We start from the raw sequence: 18,033 nt of genomic DNA, 5'->3' as shown, positions 1-18,033 counted from the left end.
CGATCTCTCTCTCTCTCACTCTTTCTCTTTCTTTACCCCAAACCACCAGACCCAAGAAACCCAGGAGCCCGAGAACCAGCTCTCTTTCTCGCACCAACTCTTAATATTTATATTTGTGTATGGGTTTTTATATGACTTGAATGCCTGAAACTTCTTAATATTTATATTTGTGTATGGGTTTTTGTATGACTTGAAAACCTGAAACTGCTTAATATGTTCATTTACACTATGTTTTATATATCTGTAATGTTGTGAATTGAATGCATAAGTGAAGAACTAAATTTAAATTCATCCATTAGATGTCAACAATTGATGTCAACTGTTGACAATAGATGTCAACTGTTGACATCTAATGTCGACAGTTGACGACAATTGTTGACATCTAATGTCAACAGTTGATGTCAATTGTTGACATCTAATGTCAACAGTTAACGTTATTTGTTGACATCGACAATTGTTGACATCTAATGTCAACAGTTAACGTCAATTGTTGACATCTAATGTCACATCTCGTGGACGTTTGAGTATTCGAGTTTTAAAGACTGGCGAGAAAGAGAGAGTAGGGTTCTCAGGCGGGCGTTTGGGTCATCTGGTTTTAGACCCCAATGGTGAGAAAGAGAGCTGGGGTCAAGAAAGAGAAAGAGAAAGAGAAAGAAAGAGGAATATTGGTGGGAACGAGAGAGAGAGAGAGAGAGAGGGAGATAGAGAGAGAAACCACTGACGCGATTAGAGAGAGAGAGAGGAGAGAGTCAGACTTTATGGGGACTTAGTGACTGACGCGAAGAGAGAGAGAGAGAGAGAGAGAGAGAGAGAGAGAGAGAGAGAGCGCCAAATAAGAAAATTCAAAGTGAAGGGTAAATGAGTAGTTTTACATAGGTGTTAGTCGCATTGGTGTCCAAATTAAGGTTTTGGTGGAAAATAGGTAAAAGTTATCAAATAGGTAGTAGTTAGAGCAATTTCCCTAGTTAAATTGTGTAATTTTTTATTATTATTTTTTTTAGTAGAGGCACTATCGGCCAGGATTACATGATATATTAGCAGTGCAAAGCGCAGGTGGCACTATCGGCAAAGATTACATAGTAGGTGGCACTATTGGCCAATATTACATACTTATTAGAATAAATTCTAGGGGACATGCATTTCTGCATCCCATGAGGCTTGAACCCATGACCTCTCCATTGTGTAATTTATATTTTGACAGTTAACAATCATAACTTAATATCCCATATGATAAGCAATTTCTTTGGTCTCAAATAAATTATATTGACGGCCATCAAACGAATTAAAAGTTCACATAGATTTGCACAATATTGTCACATATACCGATATATGTATATTTTCAACAACCGACGTGTTACTTTGAAAATACTAACACATCTACTCATATTCAAAGGCTGATGAATGATGATGCATTCGATTTTAGAAACAAAATTCCTTCGAATCTACCAATTGTTACGACACTTTTTGAAATTCGACAGGCCATTCAAAATTTTTTATACTCTTTGTCATGATCCTCTTTTTTTTATTTTTTTTAAGACCACAAAAGTTGGATTAAGATATTCTTTATTCTCGAGCGTTTCTAGAGCAACACTTGGATTATTAAGAACCGTGTACGTAGAGAAGAAAACCACGTACCGAAAAAGATGTCTTCTTCTTTGGAGATCCATACTCATATTCGTTTGTTTCTTTCTTTTTTTTTTCCTAAAAAACGGTCGTACCAACTCTAACAAATAGTGTCTCAACAGAGAGTTCCACAAAAGATTGTCATCAGATATGTTTATTGACTTTGTGCACGGTTGCAAGAAATTCAAAAGTCAAAACGAGAACGTTTGTCAAAGACCAACGTAAACAAAATCATCACTTCCCATATTACTAAAGTACTTTCACATTTATTCTTTATTTCAGTATATAATGATTCTAACAAAACCTTTGATACCCCATTAGGGAAGAAGAATTCAACTACCAACGCACAAAAAAAGATTCAACTAACTTTTTGGAGGGTTTTGCTAGATATTGCAACATAAAAAATGGCCGATACAATATATTATAATTTTTTTTTTTACTTTTTAAATAATCATACCATATATGTCATACCAACCTCAAGGATGTTCATATGAGGCACACTCAAATTGGCGGCACCGGCTCTACAGTTCCTCCTTAAGAATGCATAGAAGTAGTTTATGACCAGTTTTTTCAGGAAGAAAGAGTCTTTCTTAGCCCTCACGTCACCATGTGCAAGTAAATAAGTGAACCCCGAATCTATCGCTTCCCTCAACGCCGACATCTCGTACTCGAGACTCGGATCTTCGTCCGACGACATCACGCTCGATGGCAACAACGACCCAGAAGCTTCTTCTTCTTCTACTTCTTCTCCGAGCATCAACGGAGTTCTAAGCTCCTCGGTTGCTTCGCCCGCAAGGTACCTCGAATCAAGCGACGTTGCGCTCTCGTCGTCTTCAGTTTCGTCGTTCGGGTATCTCTCCAAGGCGAGATCTTGAGCCTCTCTTCTCAGAAACTTCTTGAGGCTCTCGACCAGAAGCTGCTCGAACGCGTGGTGGTCTTCTTTTCGAACGTCCTTGTAACCGTACCGAGCGACGCACCGGAACATATGGTAGTCCTTCTCGCAGACCCGCCGGAACAAGAACCGTTCTTCCTGCGGGACCACCGGGACCGGGACGTACTTGATGCAGACGAAGACTATCACGGAGTGTATCCCCGGGAGGCTCAGCAGAAACTGGCCGAAGATCGAGGGCACGCCGTGGACGAGCTCGTTGTACAGCAACCCGATACCCGGGACCCGCACGGTCCCGAGCGTGGACCCGAGCTCGAGCATCGAGTCCATCGAAATCTTCTGTCGGATCTCGCTCTGGTATTTGAGAACGCTTCCGTAGTTCCAAGTGTACATTACGCAGAGGAAGAACGTTGCGAAGACGAGTGGAACCCAACCACCCTCGAGGATCTTCGTTAGGACCGCAGATAAGTAGATGAGCTCGATCGACCCGAACACGAGAGGGAAACACAGAGCCAGGAATAGGTTGGTCTGCCAAATGAGAAGCATCACAAGCGTGACCAAAACCGTGCTAACGATCATGACCCCGACTTCGGCAATGCCTGTGGGAATTACGAATATAAAAGTGTATCAGCAAATATCGAATATAGTTTAAAATGAGTCGTTGCAACCATCAGCGTTAAAGATCTCACATCGAAAAGATGAAACGACCTAACAAAATTTATAAGCTAAAATGAGTCATTGCAACCATCTGCGTTACGAAAGGACCTAACAAGATTTATAAGCTCATGGGTCACTCTCTCCTTTTCAATTTGAGATAAAACCTCATAATACTAACATATGAATACTTTGTTTAAATTTTATACCCAGTGTTACGGTTTCATACGTCATATATAAATAATATGTAATAAATTTGGATAGTATTGATCGATTCTCCGGGTAGTTCTAGAGACCCGTGGCTCTCCCCAATTCTTTAATAATATTTGAAAAATGGTTCGGTACATTTCTCATGTAATTCAGTTCTACATAAAGACTAAAATATCTTCTGGTAATACCATATTAACCACTCAACATCAACTACCTATAATTATCTAACTTCCCTTGTATCTAATATCCTAACATAATACGATATACACGTTGTGAGAATTTCATTACGATCTTTTTAAGGAGTTTTTATGAACTATACCGTATGCGTTGGCAATGTCGGTGGTGCTCCGGAAGATTGATACCACGATTATGCACATTACCATCAAAAACCAATTGATGACAGGGATGTAAATTTGACCCATCAGTTTCCTTGAGGTGTGGACTATCTTCAGCCTCGGGAAGCATCCGAGAGCCATAGCTTGTTTGACGCACGAAAACGTGGCAGAGATCATTGCTTGGCTGGCAATCATTGCAGCAAGAGTCGCTATCACGAGGACTGGCCAGAAAAGACTCTCTGGTTCGGGTTAACAATACACAATTAAGAAGTCAATACGTGACACCAAAAGTACAGCATCAAAACATTTTTTTTATATGGGTGAGAGCGAGTTTAACCTGGCACTGAATCGTAAAATATTCGTTCTGCTGAGTTGGGGAATTTCATTAGATATGCAGCTTGACCCATATAAGCCAAAAGAAGACAAGGAAAAACAACACACGTAAAAGCTATCTGCAATATGCAAAATTAATTTACGCAAAAGGCATTCACAATGAAAGAGTGTAAGAGGTGGTCATATAAAGAAAACAAAACCTGAATGGCTCGGACAGAAAAATGTCCTAAATCGGCAAACATTGCTTCAGCTCCTAAGGAAACGTATTCGAAAATATACATAGTTAGAAAATAATTTCTCCTCCTTTAAACCTCTTATCTATGAGACATATACAGGTGTAAGTAAACTTAAAAGTACTACTACCAAGTGGTAACACAATTACCAGAAAAAGGTCGATGCATGTACTGAAACCAAATGTTACACAATTTCTGTTTCATCATCATGTAAATGATCTTAAAAAACTTGGGCAGCTTGAGGACAGATAGAGCAAGACATGTAAAATTTTAAAGGTTTATTTATTTAACTTTCTATATTCTTATTATTAACGTACATATAAAACGAGATTTACCTGTAATGCAGAGCACACATCCACCAAGAGCAGACCAGGCGTCTTTGCTATTCTTGTTGAAGAAATAATATATATACGCTGGATTAAATGCCCTCAAGACCGTAATATCATACTTCACAAGATTGTAAATTCCAATGGAACCCAAACTGAAGAACCACAAAGCAAGCACGGGGGCGAATAAGAAACCCATTTTACCAGTCCCGAAGCGCTGAATGCTGAATAAGACCGCCAGGATCAAAATTGATACGATAACCACCGCGTCTGAAGAATAACAACGATAAGAAGCTAGTGTTTGGGTGATTATTGGCACTTTCATTGGTTCGCACCAATCCAAAAAATAACATGTGTCGAAATAGAGAAAATAAGACACTCACTTGTATCAAAACCTTGTACCGCTCCTTTCAGACCACTCACAGCCGAAAGCACTGTGTGTAAAGAACGAATAGTAATGAATAAATTAGTTATTTGTCTGCGTTCCGCTTTTAACTTGTTTAGAAATGTTTGGCGACGCACCTGACATCGCCGGAGTGAGAATCCCGTCTCCGATAATCATGGAAGTTCCGGTCAGGACAAGCAACAAGAGAACGATTTTCAAGAACGATTTCTTTTCGAGAGCCTCTTTTATATTCAAAGCCCTCGCGAGTTCCGGGGTAGGCAGTTTGAGCTTGAAACTCGAGATCTGTTCATCGGCGGGCTGGCGATTCGGTAGCATGCTTATCTTGGCGTACCTGCATATGAGGGAATACAAGGCAAATGTTCCTCCTATCATTTCGGAAGAACAAAACGTGTCAGAGTATGTGAACCACGTTGCAACTAAATCGCAACTAAATATCAGCCAAAAATAGCTTCTTTCTGATGATATTGCGTGTAAGTCATGACTCTGTTTGATCACTTTATATTGCAGAAATCGGGAATCGGTAGTCTTGAGTTTGCATATTTCAGCGATTTGCCTAATCCTTTTACGGGAATTCTGTAGAGCTTAAAAAATCGAACCATAAAAAGACATTTATGTTACTACTCAAACTAAACCAGCGGATCCGAACATGTAATGTAACTCATAGCAAAATCACAATCTGGCTGTTATGATACCGATAGTGTTATAGGTTTTTGTCTGTCACAATCACGAGGTCTCGCGTAAAACTACCGGGCATTTTAGTCTGTTCTCGGCTCTAAAGAACATAGAATCAATTTTCTTTTGAGCTTGACGAATGTGAGATCGAGAAATGACTAGATTACCTTCTCCACTATCATTGGCTTTGAGAACAACAAACACGTATTTCGCGAGAGGAATCAGAGCGATGGTGTACATGACAAGCGAGAGAGCACCCAAGACATCAACCTCGGACTCGATTTCGACCTTGCTAAACACGTCCGTGAAGACGTACAAAGGGCTCGTTCCCATATCTCCGTACACCACTCCCAGCGTTTGGAACGCCAACCCGAGAGTGGTCCACATTGAAAGCTCCTATTCAACATAAATAAACGAATCTCAAATAGACCAATGAGCAGATTATCACAAATATTTTCGGGTGCATTTATGATCGCTGACTTGTTTCGGAATTTTCTATAATGGTTCTTCATTAATCCATTAAAAATAAGGAAAATTAACACAAAATAATCATTTGAAACTAATTGATAAGAAAAATAGTTGACGTTTCAAGTTTTCATCAAAATAGCTAAAGTTAAGTTGCCGAAATGTTTTTTTACACCATGATTAATTTTTTTGACGATTAGCTAAAAAAAATCATTGAAACCTAGTACTTGCACATTAAGGTTATTCCACTAATTTAAGACAAATGTAGACTATTTTGCAGTACATTAACTACAATCGGCTATTTAGCTATAACACCCAAAAAACTACAATCTAAAACAGAGCAAAATCTTTTACTGTAGTTTTGGATGAAACTCACAGCGAGTAAAGAACTTCTTGAACTAAAGCCATAAATTTATGAATTCCAGTAACTGGAAATGTACACTTATATATATATATATATATATATATATATATATATATATATGTATTAGTATTACCTTGTCATGGTGAGCGGCTCCGAAAATTTCTAAGGCCTCGACGTCGAGCGAATCGACACGCTTGGGCTTCTTGACGAGCCTTCTTCTCAGAGATCCGAACACTTCTCTTCCTTCGTTATCTTCGTCCAGAGACCACGGCGGCGATTCCGAGTCCACTTCGCTCCCGTCGACCCACCGAGACTCACTCCCACTCGCGCTCCGGCCAAGCAGCCGCGAACTCGCCTCTTCAATCCTATCTCCTCCTTCCATTCTTTTTTTTTTCTTCCTCTAATTCGAAACCCTAGGCAAATGAATAACGAGAACGAACTTCAAAAACTGTTATGGAGACTGAATCAGAGAGCTTTTTGGTAAACCACCATAGTCAAACTCCGTCGAAACTCAAAGCATTTCTAGTGAATCTTTGGGTTTTAATTCGCGGCTGATTATGGCGATCGGAATTTCCTCACTCGTGTTTGTTTTTTCCTTCTTCTGAACTCACTGAGTTAATCGTACGAATGAACTCGTGGTCTCCGAGTTCTCTCGCCGAGTCTCTGGCTTTGATAACTGAAAATGACGAAGGACTGTGGTACGATATAAATGGTAATATTATTACACCATTTAAAAAAAAAAGAATAAATAATTGCTTAATGAATAATTTTTTTAAAAAAAAATTAGTATGGGACCGGATTTTGGTTTCCTATCCAATTGGCCAGTTTCATTTGTCAGAATCGTTACTGTTAAAAATAATTGTCAATAATGTGCACAATTCTATTATTAATGTTTTTTTTTCCTTCCTAAAATACTACTATTGGTTCGTCTCTGTCTCTCTCCACGTGAAATTTAATTTTTGGCTGAGTCCTCTCCTCTATCTACTAATTTAATAACAAGACGACAAAAATGAAAAATAATTCGAATCCCCACTTAAAAATTAGAAACTTGAATCAAACCCAAACAGAGACTTATTAGTTATCAAAGTAATACATAATTTCAATGTTTAGCTATGAAAGCCTATCACACTATAAAATATGTCGATTAATGTGTGTGCGTATATGATATTTGATTGGACCACGGTTCGAAATAGTAATAAATGATATTTGATTGGACCACGGTACGAAATAGTAATAACTAATAAAATCGTGGTATTTGTATCTTATGTCACAAATTGACAATCCAATTGCAAATAAGTCACATACAAAATTTTTAGAAAGTTTTAGAGGAAGATGGAGTGATTTTTAATGAGATATTGTAAAAATTCAGAAGACATTGAGTAACTAATAAAAAGATTAAATGATGAGAGAGAGTAATTTGAAATTTGCACATGTGACACGAATGTAAATACGTGACGCAAATGCAATTTTGACAATTTTGTGACACAAATGCAAAAACCCGACGAATTTGTGACATTGACGCAAATTTCCTAATAAAATCTGTAGTAGTGAGGTGGAACTATTATTTTTATTTTTGTTTGGTCGTTTCATCACAATAGTAGCTTTGAACTTTATTGGGCCTAAAAGTATTTTCAGCCCAATAACAAAGCCGACGAGTCGAAGCCCAATTTGACACGTGTGACCAGGATTTTTTCTTCTCCTTATTATTATTATTTTTTTTTTCTCTTCATAGCATGAGTCTTAGTTTTCTAGGGTTTAAGAGATTTTCGCATCACTCTCTCTCGCCGAGTCAATTTTCTTACCTGAAGAAGACGGCAAAGAAATTCTTTGAGCCATGTGAGTTTCGCCTCTAATTTCGTTTCCTATTTAATTGATTAACTGTCTCTGGATCCTAAACGCATTTCTTTCCTGTATAACCAAAAACGGGAATTTTTTCGGAGTCTATAAAAGATCAGGTTTTTCGGCGAATTTGTGTTTAATTATTTTTCAATTATGTATCGTAATTGAATTCGAACGACAGTAAAGTTTAATTTTTTTTTGTTCAAATCTTTAGCTCCATTTCTGAAGATTGAAGCTTGGTTACGTGAAATTTAGAAGAAAAAAATGGCTCGAGTTTACGTCGGAAATTTGGACCCTCGAGTGAACGAAAGAGAGCTTGAAGACGAGTGCCGGATGTTTGGGGTTCTTCGCAGGTAATTCTTACTGGCATTGCCCTAAAACCGTATGTTATAGATGTCCAGATATTGAACCTTTTTGAAACATTGCTCGTTGAAAATCTCGATTCGGTTGCGTTCATAATACGTCTCTGGATATTTTTTTTTGCAGTGTTTGGGTCGCGAGAAGGCCACCGGGTTACGCGTTCGTTGAATTCGACGATCGCAGGGACGCTCTAGACGCGATTCAGGCATTGGATGGTTAGTCGAGTTTCTCAGTCCCATCAAATCGTCGATTCGACTCTTCGATATCTTTAGCTCCTCTGTTTGAAATGTCGCCAGGGAAAAATGGGTGGCGTGTTGAGCTCTCTCACAACTCAAAGGGCGGCGGAGGCGGCCGCGGCGGCGGTGGAGGCCGTGGGGGACGAGGCGGTGGCGGCGGCGGCGAAGACTCGAAGTGCTACGAATGTGGCGAGCCCGGCCATTTCGCTCGGGAGTGTCGTATGCGCGGTGGTTCACGAGGCGTCGGCGGAGGAAGGCGCCGAAGCCCTTCTCCTCGGCGCCGTAGAAGCCCGAGTTACGATAGATACGCTGCAAGAAGGTTTGTTTTTTCTGGTTCTCTTGCATTGCTCGTGCCCTCTTTTGTATATATATATATATATATATGATCGAGAAATGGCCGGGAAGAAGACTTTGGTGTCGTGGATAAAGATATAGACTTTTTGTGAATGTCTGCGTTGGGTTTTTTGTACTAAGTGCTTGGTAGGAGAAGTCAGATTAGATAATAATTTTCTAGAAACTAGTAAAACCCCAAGGGATCGGTCTAGTGGTAAGAGCGATTTTCTCGGGCCCTTATCAGTTTCTGGTTCGCCACGTGCATTTTTGGACACCACATTTATCAATTGATGTTTTATATCTCGTCCTTGTTCAATATGTTGTGATTTGAGTTTTAGTCCATAATAAGACCATAATAATTGCTAGAAGTATGTGTGTACCTTTGTGCAATGTTAGTGTTTTTTCTAACTAATACATGAATAATCGTATTTCTTTTTTTCCTTTTTTTTTTTTTTAAATTTTTTTTTTGTGATAGGAGTTATAGTCCACGTGGCGGCGGTGGAGTTGGGGGTAGGAGATCTCCGAGACGCCGCAGCATATCTCCGGTTCGAGGCGGCGGCCGAAACTACAGCAAGTCTCCTCCTCCGTATCGCCATGCTCGTCGCGTGTCTCCTTATGCAAACGGGTACGATTTGGTTATTTATAAAACTGTGGTACATGGGAAAGATCACGATTTCTTTGCTCTAATTTCAAATACCGGTCCTTGTGGTTTGGTTTGTTCTCATGACAGGGACTGAGCTGCTATGGAGATTGTAACTGGAGATTCGCTGGACGATCCACCGTGTGGTTAGTAGCTCTAATAGGAGTGGTTTGAATTTGGACGAGAATAGCGTAGTTGTGTTGATAATGATGTGACAAATGGGATTTGTTTAAAACGTGGTGTTGGACGGCTTCTACAAAGCAACGCGCCTAAAAAGCTTTGGACACTGTTTAGCGTTGGCTTTCTCTCTCTGTCTCTCTCTCTCTCTCTGTGTCTCTCTCTCTCTACTTCAGCTTAAGTGAACAATTCAAGGTCTCTTTCCGACTTTAGTTTGATATAATGCTATTACTATCCTTGTTTATAACTTGTTGGCAGTGATGCTGTTTTTATAATATCGTTTTGTGTTTTGAGGTTCTAAATCTTTTGCCTGTTTTGCTATGAGGTCGGGTTTTTTTTTTCCCGGCTAGAATGGCATCCTAGGGTTTCATCTTCTGCTTCTGCAATCTGCTCCACTTTCTTCTACTCTACTTGTCGAGTTATTTTTCCGCCACAAAGCTTCTGGTCTGTCTTCTTTTGTTTGTTTCTGAAGATCCCAAAGCACGGCCCACGTTTCTTCTCTTCGTTTTAGCCTCAGCTTTGCACTGTTTGTCGAAAACCGTTTATCTCTTCATAGAGCTCACCTGCGTTGTATTGACCCTGCTTTTTGATCTTGCTGCTCGAACAAGGTAAAACTGCATTGTTGAAATCTTGGTTTTTTTTTTGTTTTTTTTTTATTTTTACTTCGTCTAAGTGCTTTGGTTTGAGAAGAACCATACATAGGAAGATATTGATTTTCATAGCATGAGTGATGTTCGAGTGATGGGAAGTTCTGATTGCTTTTTCTTGACCAGCAATTTTTTAGAAGGGTGTGTTTCTTGCTATGTAATAACATGCAATTTGTTATTGTTGAACTTTAATTACGCACATCTTGTCCTTGGAGCAGGTTTTTTCTTTCATGTAAATTAATTCATTTATTTTAGTTTTGTTTCATATTTCACACAGCAAAAATTGTTAGGGATATTTTGTCTGACTTCTTAACTAATAAACCCAAGCTTAACAAATAGAAGAAAGAGAAATTATGAACTAAGTATTTTAAACGATGAGATTGTAAAATAGTCCACGTTTGAAAAACTTTAAAGAATAGCAAAGTTTGCTTACGTGGTTATCCAACCAGAATTTAATCCCAATTGTAACTATTCAATTTAAAATTTATTTGATAATTAATTGTTGGAAGATACAATCTTCCCCAATAAAATCTCTTATTTTTTCTCTTTCTTTCTATTTTCCCGCTCATCCCATCGAAAAAACGAATTTTTTTTTTATTAGTCCTAGTTTGATAAATTTTTGAAAAAAATAGGAAAATGAAATTTTGCCTTAATTTAGTCCTAGTTAAAGAAATGTCTCTTCTTGCCGTTTGGATTGTGATTCCAAATTTGTTTTCTGTTTTCTAATTCTAAATTCTAAAAAAACACTTTTGGTTATAGTACTTAAAAAACAAATTCTAAATCATGTTTTTTTTTTTAATTTATTTAAAAAACAGAAAATAATGAAAATGTGTTTTCTATTTTATCTCTCTTATACTTTAAATTAAATTAAAAAACAATTGAATGTAGAACATAATCTAACAACATTTTAAAATATTATGAAACAACGCTTTTTAATTTTTAGCTTTCATTAATTAAAGTTGATCAAAGTTTCTTTTAACCTACGTTATTCGTCTCTCTCTCTCTCTCATTGCTTTTTTAACCTACGTACATGTTCGTTACCTTTGTGAAGGAATTATTTTTGCTATTGGCTCAAAGTTGATCATTGAAGTATTAGTGATGAGTGCTCCATATCCTGGTGCAATTATCAATTCTCTCTTCACCAACAAATCCATAAAAAAGATCACAAATTTCTTCACTCGCAATCATTACCCAATAACAAGTTTTCCCATTTGGTCTCTCAGGATTTAAAAAGATTAAAGGTATCATTTTTATGTTCATACGTATTGGGTTTTTCTTAAAAGTATCATTTCATTTCCACAAATTTAGGGAAACATAAGAAAAATCAGGTTTTATATTTTATTTTCTTAAAAGTCTAATTTTTTGGGTTTTTTTTTTCTTAGAGAGCTGTGGTTAGTTAAATTATATCTTTTTATTTGTGTTTTTTTTTCCTTTATGAGCCGTGAGAACATAAAATAATAATTATAGCTGAAGATTATAATTTTTTTAAATGTATCATCGTTTCTTTGATACTCTTGTATAAGAAGGCCTAATTTTGTGTTCTCGCCTAAGGCCTCAATATGTATTAGGCCGGCCCTGCCTGTAATGGCCTAAAATTGGGCAATACTTACAATAATTTTGGCTCAAATGTTGACATGGGGGGAGATAGGAACCAAGAGGACTCGGAGACAGGCGTAGAAGGATAGGCATCGTGGCTTTCCCTGAATAAAGAACGTTGAGATGCGGAGCTAATTAAAATAGTATTTATAGGTATATGGTGTCGTGGCACTCGTGGAAGGTCTTGAAAAAGGCAACAACTTCCACTCTTTTCATTCTACTATTGTTATCTACTCAAATAATTGTTAATCTTGTAGTCAAGTTCAAGTTCTCGTCGTTGACGATTCAGGTGTGTTGGTACTTCCTCACTTTTGATTGTTATTCCTCACTTCTGATTGTTAATCTTACTTATCTTCGAGATATTCTAAAAAAAATTAGGGTGTTTTGGAGACTCGAAGGCTCTTCAATTTGCAATCCTTCTCAAAAATACGGTTTAATGATCATAAATAGAACACGGTGGTAATGATGTGTATATTTTTTACTTTCTCAATTATTACGTAAAAGAAATATAATACTCCAGTATCAAGTATTTTTGTGTGTATGGTACAATTAAAAAAAAAATCCTCACATTAAGAAACACTTCGTTTTCTCTCCTAAAGATGAGTAAGACCTGAAATTATCTCCGGTCAGTAGTCGCCTGAAGCTCTTAAGCTCTCGCTGCAAATTACTGTTTAATCCAAGGAGTCAGGTCTAACGAGATTGTTCTCAATTTGGAGGTTGGAAATCATCATGAGACTATTTTCGTATCGAGTAATTATTGCCGGTGTCCTTGATAACAAGAGTGCTAAGGAAATGGCATGACAAATCTCGTGTACATTCAACCCTATGCTTAGGTCTCAACAGCATAGTCATTTTACAATTTCTTTGTATTTTGCTCGTGCCAGGCCCGGCCCATGCCTTAGGCAACTTAGGCTAATGCCTAAGGCCCCATTTATTTTTGGCAGAAATAAAGGCCCAATTTTAAAACATTAAAACTATCGATCATAACATATGTCATAATCTTTTGAAGGCTTCTTAAAAAAAAAAAACTTGTGATGGTCCAATATTTGACTTTCAACTAGCCGTAGTAGTGTGTACAATGACTATCACTTATACTACTAATAAATAATAATGGACCTTTGTTTACAAGAAATACAAAGCCAATTTTGAAGTGAAAATGTCAAAAAAATAGCATATCTCAAAGGTCACATTTTTTTTGGTAACCTTGCTTGTGTGTGACGCCGAAGAAAAAAAAGAGTAGGGAATTGAAATTTTCCAAAAGCTTGGAAAAGAAAGAGAGCTGTGATTTTTCCACAAATTTAGGGAAACATAAGAAAAATCAGGTTTTATATTTTATTTTCTTAAAAGTCTAATTTTTTGGGTTTTTTTTCTTAGAGAACTGTGGTTAGTTAAATTATATCTTTTTATTTGTGTTTTTTTTCCTTTATGAGCCGTGAGAACATAAAATAATAATTATAGCTGAAGATTATAATTTTTTTTAAATGTATCATTGTTTCTTTGATACTCTTGTATAAGAAGGCCTAATTTTGTGTTCTCGCCTAAGGCCTCAATATGTATTAGGCCGGCCCTGCAATCAGCTATAAGACAGATTAGGATAATTGTTTTTGTCATTTTTTTTAATAAATCTATGGGTATTTGTTTATTTTTCTTTTATAAATTACAAATAGGTATTAATCGAAAATAATTATAATAAATTTATAGGTTTAGGCTATAACATTTGGGTTTGTTTTATTAATTTTGTTTTCCTAAATCACGCATAGCTAATAATTGGTAATAATAGTAAATAAATTTTTGGGTTTAAAGTTTTTTAATCGTTAATAGTCGTTGATTTTTTATGGTTTCGGATTTTTTTTCTTTTGAATCATCGGTATTTTTTTGTTAATTTTCGTTAATTATAGTTAATAAATTACTGTGTTTTTCAAATTTTTGATGCAGTAAAATATTTATTTTATTTTTCGATGAAAGATAATTTGAAGTGTAAAGATTTTTTAATTGATTTTTGAGATATTATTAATTGTCTATATTTTAGGGAAGTAGCCATGACAACGTTTTAAAATGGATCGTTGGCTGGCTAGAGTGCCCTTAGTATTTTGATCCCTAGCCTAACTTAGTTCATCCAAAATAGTATTTTGATCCTAGCCTCTTTATTCCTCTTGATTTGAATTTAAATTTATTAAAGCTATAAGCAATTTGTTCCTTAAAAACGCAGCCTAATATCTCAATTATAAAAATTAAAGATCGTTTTAATAAAAGAGCTTCACGGGAATACTTTAAGAAATCCAAAAAAATTTAGGGTCCATTTGTAACTCGAAAAACATGAGGGGAAAAAAATGAGAACCGATTATGATTTTCTAGCTTTGTTTGAATTGAGAAAATAAGAGAAATTTTTTTTTCCCACCACTTCCAAATGAGAAATGATTTTCGTAAGCACTACAGCGCTATCAACGAAGACAAAATTATACTTATTTAGTTTTTTTATTATTATTATTGTTGGTCCCACAGTCCCACTCATCTTCAATACAAATTATACATATTTAGTTTATTATTATTATTATAATTGGTCCCACGGTCTCACTAATCTTCAATACATTACATGCAAAAAACATTCGTTGATGCGCTGACAGTGCTACTACATAGCATCACTCCTCCTAAATATATCAAAGAATTTTAATTTTCTTATGCATTCTCCTAATAATTTCATTTTTCTATGAATTTACACGTTATCTCCCATTTTTCGGATTTTAAATATCTCTTATTGAATCGTGAATTACCACTCATCTCATTTATCACAGAGTCATAGAAATAAGTTTTTTTCAATCTTATACAAACTTTTAGACAAACTTTTAATTTGTAAATTTATTGATTATTTAATTAGGACACCCTTCAAAACAAAAAAAATCAAAGAGCGATGGAAAATAAAAACGACATGCACTTCTAGCGAGCTTTACCACTCTAAACAACATATAAGTAATCCTTAAAAAAAAAACTTATCAATAAATTTTTGGATGCATAAATTAAAGTATTATTATACCTAATTATGTAATTTGAAATTCTTGAACGATTAAAATGTAAATACACCAAAAAAAACATTAATTAATACGCCAAAATCCAAAATAGTATAGTTTTGACTTTTGAGTGAAAAAGGTAGTAGACACTCTTATATTCCATTTTCTTTGCAACTTAGCCACCAATTCAGTCAACGCTAAAGTCAAGCCGCCCCCGAAGACTATTATGTACAGATCAGACGAAATTTCTCCGAAAGAGAAAGATAAATACTAAATATAATTATACTATGAAACTTTTAATCGTTCCATGAATACAAAAGCTAGTAACTAAGTACAAAAGCTAGTAACTAAGTGAAAGAGAGGGAACTACTCAAAAAAAAAAAAAAAAGTGAAAGAGAGGGAAAAGGAAAAAAAAAAGGAAGCTTGAGAAACAAGCAATGGAAGTCACAAAGAAGAAGAATCTGAAAGCCATTGAAATCCTCACAGACTCGGCGAGAATCTTCGCCAGAAACCCTAATTTCATCCTCTTCACAGCCCTAACCTCATTCCCTCTCTTCCTCTTCTCTCTCTACTTGCAAACCCTAACCCGAAGCTTCCTTCTTCAAGCCTCGAATTCCCTCCGAGAACAAGCCGGAGAATCCCTGAAATTCCCTCGCGGCACAATCTCACTCTTCACATCGTCGGCGTTTCAAAACGCCACCGATTTCTCCGTCGCAAGCCGAGTCTCGACGATCGGCGTCGAAAGCCCCTTCACCGACGAGTGATTCCGACCGCTCTACATCCTCTCCAACCTGAGCTCCGACCACCTCCGGGAGCTTCTCCGGCTGAGCCTCCTCTACCTCGCTCCACTGAACCTCCTCGTCCTCATCGCCGCGATTCCGACCGTTGACCTAGCCTCCAAGCTCCACAGAGACGAAAACCAGATCAGATCGTTGACATTAAAAGAAATGTACAAAGCCGCGACGAGAATCACCGGAGAGAGACTGAAGGGCATTTCGGTAACTTTCCTCTACGTGGTGTCTTTCTCGACCTGTACGGTCGTCGGATTCGCTTGGCTTCTCGTCACATACCGTGCCGTTCTGAGCTATTACCCTTCTTCTTCTTCTTCTTTTTATAATTACTACTATTTCTCTTCCTATATCGCTCCTCTCGGGTCGGATCTCTGTTTCCACTTGCTTCACGGGTCGAATCTGGTCCTGCTTTTAGGGATCTACTTGGCTTGGGGAGCGATATGGAATATGGGTTTGGTGGTTTCGGTGATGGAAGATCAGGGTCGGTACGGAACGAGGGCTCTGGGCTCGGCGGGGTTTCTTTGCCTGAGAAACGTTCACTGTGGGATGGTTTTGATGCTGGTTTTCTCCGCCGTGGAAGTGGTTTCCAGGGCTCCGTGGGGGTTCGAGGGTTTCGCCGCCGGCGGAGGGTACCGGAGCTGGGCGGTGGTGGTGGCGCAGAGTTCGGTCTTGGTCGCCGGGAATGCGGTCAAGTGGGTTGGTTTTGTTGTGTACTTTCATGGATGTGTTGACAGGCTTTTCGTTAAGAAACAAGTCGTTGATGATCTTGAGCAAGGTTGACTTTTGGGTGCGTTTAAGACTATATCAACTTTTGACTATCCCATCCATATAGGCGGGTTTTTTTTTTCGAATTTATGTTTTTTCTTTATATAAATTTATACTTTTTCTTTTATATATAAAATTAGTATATAGTTCTTTTGTTATGATAATTTCATCCTAACCATTAGAAGGAACGGAAATAACATTTTCATTAGTGTGTCTTCTGATGTTTAACGGAAGGAATATTTCCGTTAGACAATTTCTTGTCTTTCATTGCTTAGCGGAAATAGAATTTTCGTTAGGCTTAATTTAAATTAGCATATTCGTTAATTTTCATTATGTAATGAATAAAATTAAAAAATCAAATTAAAACATCAAATTTAAATCGTAAAAATAAAAAAGATGCAAATGTTAAATTTTTTTAAAAAATAAGGTAAAAACATTACAACAAGATTTTGAATAAAACATTACAACGAGACTACACTTCATTAATAGTCATGTTTTGAAAGTTTATATTAAAATTATCAACAAGACCAATGTTCACAAATATTTCTTCAAAACGTTGTTCGTGTTTACACCAATATTTGTAAATGGTGAGTGCCTTTACCATTTCGGGTTTCAAACTCTGTCTTCGATTGTCAATAATGCGATCCGTTATCACCAAGTGTGCCTATGAATCTAAGCGGATCCGCTATCATGAAATTAGTCATTATGTGCTCTATAGTTATATTATGTCCACTATTCACTTTTTCTTCCACAAATAAAAACTTTATTTTAGTATCTTTTGACTTTGGTGAGCCTTTCTTTAAAATACGACATTGCTGAATTATTGTCACATAATAACTTGATTGATCTTTCTACATCTCCAAAATGCGCAACCTGATGACAAAATTTTTCATCCATATTTTATGACTTGATGTCTCATAAAATACTACAAATTATGCTCGACAATTTTCTATTATATAGCTCCCCATGTTGATATGTAAATATACCATGGTGTTGACTTTCCGCTATCTTAGCATCCGGTATAATCATAATCAGACGCTATCTTACTTTCTCGGTACGGAACCAAGGCTCTGGGCTTGGTGGGATTTATGTGCCTGATAAACGTTCATTGGGGGTTGGTCTTGATGCTTGTTT

General features: G+C 36.9%; 2 protein-coding genes and 1 pseudogene across 3 annotated transcripts; 2 read left to right on the top strand and 1 right to left on the bottom strand.

The window, feature by feature from the left end:
• Positions 1 to 1,867: 1,867 nt before the first annotated feature.
• On the bottom strand, positions 1,868 to 7,211 carry LOC149403370 (Potassium transporter family protein). Of its 2 annotated transcripts, XM_089609406.1 has the most exons (10): positions 7,000 to 7,211; positions 6,644 to 6,923; positions 5,849 to 6,077; positions 5,126 to 5,374; positions 4,987 to 5,037; positions 4,613 to 4,873; positions 4,245 to 4,297; positions 4,049 to 4,163; positions 3,696 to 3,950; positions 1,868 to 3,111 (listed from the first exon to the last, which is right to left on the bottom strand). In XM_089609406.1, exons 2-10 carry the CDS (start codon positions 6,890 to 6,892, stop codon positions 2,075 to 2,077), a joined length of 2,499 nt encoding a protein of 832 aa, XP_089465532.1. In that variant the 5' UTR covers positions 6,893 to 6,923; positions 7,000 to 7,211; the 3' UTR covers positions 1,868 to 2,074. The 2 variants fall into 2 exon arrangements, with proteins under 2 accessions (XP_089465532.1, XP_089465531.1); XM_089609405.1 differs by having other exon boundaries at positions 6,644 to 7,211.
• A 1,023-nt stretch (positions 7,212 to 8,234) lies between these two features.
• On the top strand, positions 8,235 to 10,397 carry LOC149403369 (serine/arginine-rich splicing factor RSZ21-like). Its single transcript, XM_089609893.1, has 6 exons — positions 8,235 to 8,346; positions 8,564 to 8,702; positions 8,836 to 8,924; positions 9,006 to 9,264; positions 9,754 to 9,903; positions 10,009 to 10,397. The coding sequence occupies exons 2-6, from the start codon at positions 8,614 to 8,616 to the stop codon at positions 10,013 to 10,015; spliced, it is 594 nt and encodes a 197-aa protein (XP_089466019.1). The 5' UTR covers positions 8,235 to 8,346; positions 8,564 to 8,613; the 3' UTR covers positions 10,016 to 10,397.
• Positions 10,398 to 15,710: 5,313 nt separating this feature from the next.
• Positions 15,711 to 16,965, top strand: LOC149403368 (uncharacterized; annotated as a pseudogene).
• Positions 16,966 to 18,033: the final 1,068 nt, after the last annotated feature.

Source organism: Urtica dioica, chromosome 3, assembly GCF_054948205.1.
Source record: "Urtica dioica subsp. dioica isolate 48M chromosome 3, U.dioica_male_clone48M_v1_H2, whole genome shotgun sequence".
NCBI classification, from domain to species: Eukaryota; Viridiplantae; Streptophyta; class Magnoliopsida; order Rosales; family Urticaceae; genus Urtica; species Urtica dioica.
This window is presented reverse-complemented; position numbering and strand designations above follow the sequence as displayed.

Coding starts and splice junctions, on each gene's coding strand:
- LOC149403370 (XM_089609405.1), bottom strand. CDS start 6,892: ATGGAAGGAGGAGATAGGATTGAAGAGGCGAGTTCGCGGCTGCTTGGC. Junction 4,164..4,244: donor TTTCTGTCCGAGCCATTCAG/GTTTTGTTTTCT, acceptor TGCATATTGCAG/ATAGCTTTTACGTGTGTTGT. Junction 3,951..4,048: donor ATTTTACGATTCAGTGCCAG/GTTAAACTCGCT, acceptor AACCCGAACCAG/AGAGTCTTTTCTGGCCAGTC.
- LOC149403369 (XM_089609893.1), top strand. CDS start 8,614: ATGGCTCGAGTTTACGTCGGAAATTTGGACCCTCGAGTGAACGAAAGA. Junction 8,703..8,835: donor ATGTTTGGGGTTCTTCGCAG/GTAATTCTTACT, acceptor TTTTTTTTGCAG/TGTTTGGGTCGCGAGAAGGC. Junction 9,265..9,753: donor GATAGATACGCTGCAAGAAG/GTTTGTTTTTTC, acceptor TTTTTGTGATAG/GAGTTATAGTCCACGTGGCG.